The sequence below is a fragment of the Cyprinodon variegatus genome, unplaced genomic scaffold (genome assembly GCF_000732505.1).
Source record: "Cyprinodon variegatus isolate N-32 unplaced genomic scaffold, C_variegatus-1.0 Scaffold988, whole genome shotgun sequence".
Lineage (NCBI taxonomy): Eukaryota > Metazoa > Chordata > Actinopteri > Cyprinodontiformes > Cyprinodontidae > Cyprinodon > Cyprinodon variegatus.
Window position 1 is genome coordinate 296,636 of NW_015151441.1, and position 1,769 is coordinate 298,404.

At 38.2% G+C, this 1,769-nt stretch overlaps 1 protein-coding gene across 1 annotated transcript in view; it reads left to right on the plus strand.

Moving 5' to 3' along the window:
* Positions 1-1,272, plus strand: part of tcaim (T-cell activation inhibitor, mitochondrial) — a 38,006-nt gene extending 36,734 nt beyond the window's left edge. Inside the window, exon 11 of the mRNA XM_015399098.1 lies at positions 795-1,272. Within this exon, the coding sequence (XP_015254584.1) occupies positions 795-1,020 (226 nt within the window). The 3' untranslated portion in view covers positions 1,021-1,272. The remainder of the gene's footprint in view (positions 1-794) is intronic.
* The last annotated feature ends 497 nt before the right edge of the window (positions 1,273-1,769 follow it).

Consider the following 1,769-nt stretch of genomic DNA (forward strand, 5'->3'; position numbering starts at 1 on the left):
CTCCTTATTTTCAAGGACTTCGAAGGATCCAGTCTAGGTAGACCGCGTCCTTGGAGGACCCGTCCTAGGTTTTCGAACAGAGCCACTGTTTAGTGTATTATACAAAGGATCAAGGATATGGAACAGTCTTCCCACATCACTGATAGATCTTTCTAAAGAACAAATTCAAACGGAGATTAAAATTGCTGCTACTAAGTTGTCTGAACTTTTCATATGAATTTGTGGTCTAAATTATATGTTAAATTGTTTTATTCAAAGAAATGCTGTTTTTTGTTTTGTTTTTTTTTTTTTACACAATATCATATAGATGTCTGAAATGGTGAAATATATTTATTTTTATGGAGACTTCCACTCATTAAGCCCCTTGTGGGGTTTTTGGCAGTTGTCCATCACATTTTCTTTTTTAGTGAAACATTATTCTGTTTTTATGTTTTTGTTGTGAAAATAAATAATATCAAAATACTTAAACTCCTTACTTAACTTAAATACTCAAAGGGGCAGTAGGAGAAGGCACTCTACCCTTTTCCGGCTCAAGACCATTGTCTCGGATTTAGAGGCACTGATCCTCACCCCGGCCGCTTCACACTGCTCCAGTGTGATCTGTAGATCTCGCTCTGATGAAGCCAATGGTTCTAGAAACACTCCTAAATATCCTTTTTATCAAAGGGTTTTTTTCTTGACATGTTGGATTAAATATTCTGTTTATTCACCCAACTTTGGGACCCCTTCTCTAGGAAGTAGAATGTTGTGTTATTGACTGTCCTTGTGTTTTTCTGTCTTTGTGTTCTGTTAAGGTTGCTGGCAGAAGAAGAGGCGGTAGTAACTTCATGTCTCCAGCGGCTGTCTCTGAGGGGCCTTTCCAAGGAGCCCAGTGTTAGCTCCACACAGATGATCCTCTGTTGCAGAAGGCTGATGGAGCAGCACTCCCCACTCATGCAGGGGCTCCATGTCTGCGTTTCTCATTTTTATTCTGTAATGCAGGATGGGGACTTATGTGTCCCCTGGAATTGGAAGAGCTGAGACCAACCCTGGGTTTTGCCAGTGATGGTTGTCAGATAGTTTTGGTTCTTCATGTGAGGCACTTTATTTTGATTTTCATAGCAACAACATTAACAGAAAAGGGACAGACAGAAACTGCTGCTTTAAGGCTTTACTGGGATCACCTAGGAAGGAATATTTTAAATTTACACAATGATGTAAAGAAAAGACTTCTATGTTCAAGCAAAGATGTATACATACAATAAAATATTTGCCGTTACAAATGACTGTCCTGTTGCATGAATAAAGCCTCGTTCAGACCCAGAGATTTCCAACTGTAAATCAGCAGGAAACTGTCCTCAAGAAGCTCCACATCTCTTCGTCCAGTGCTTCCATTACTGAGGAGGAAAAGCTTATACATTCCCACTTATTGTTGTTCACTTTATTTTTCTGACTCTAACTAGTCCTGTAGTTTTCAACCGATTTCAACAATTTTGGTATCAAAACTTTCAGCTTTTTCAGGAGAATCTTGCTATGTCTTTGGGTAAAGATATTTTTTGTAGTTTTTCGCGATATTCAGCTTTTTCTGCGTTTTTTTTGTCCCATTGAAATGCATGTAGAATTCTTACATTTCAGCAAATTTCAGCTGAAACTTCATCATCTTTGACCTTTAACAACTTCAGCATACTTTCAGCTAGAAACACCATTCAACTTTTAAAATGTTTCTGTATCTTTCTGCTATTACTGTTTAACTCGGCCCTTTGCTAAGTTTTACAGTTTTGCTTCACTGA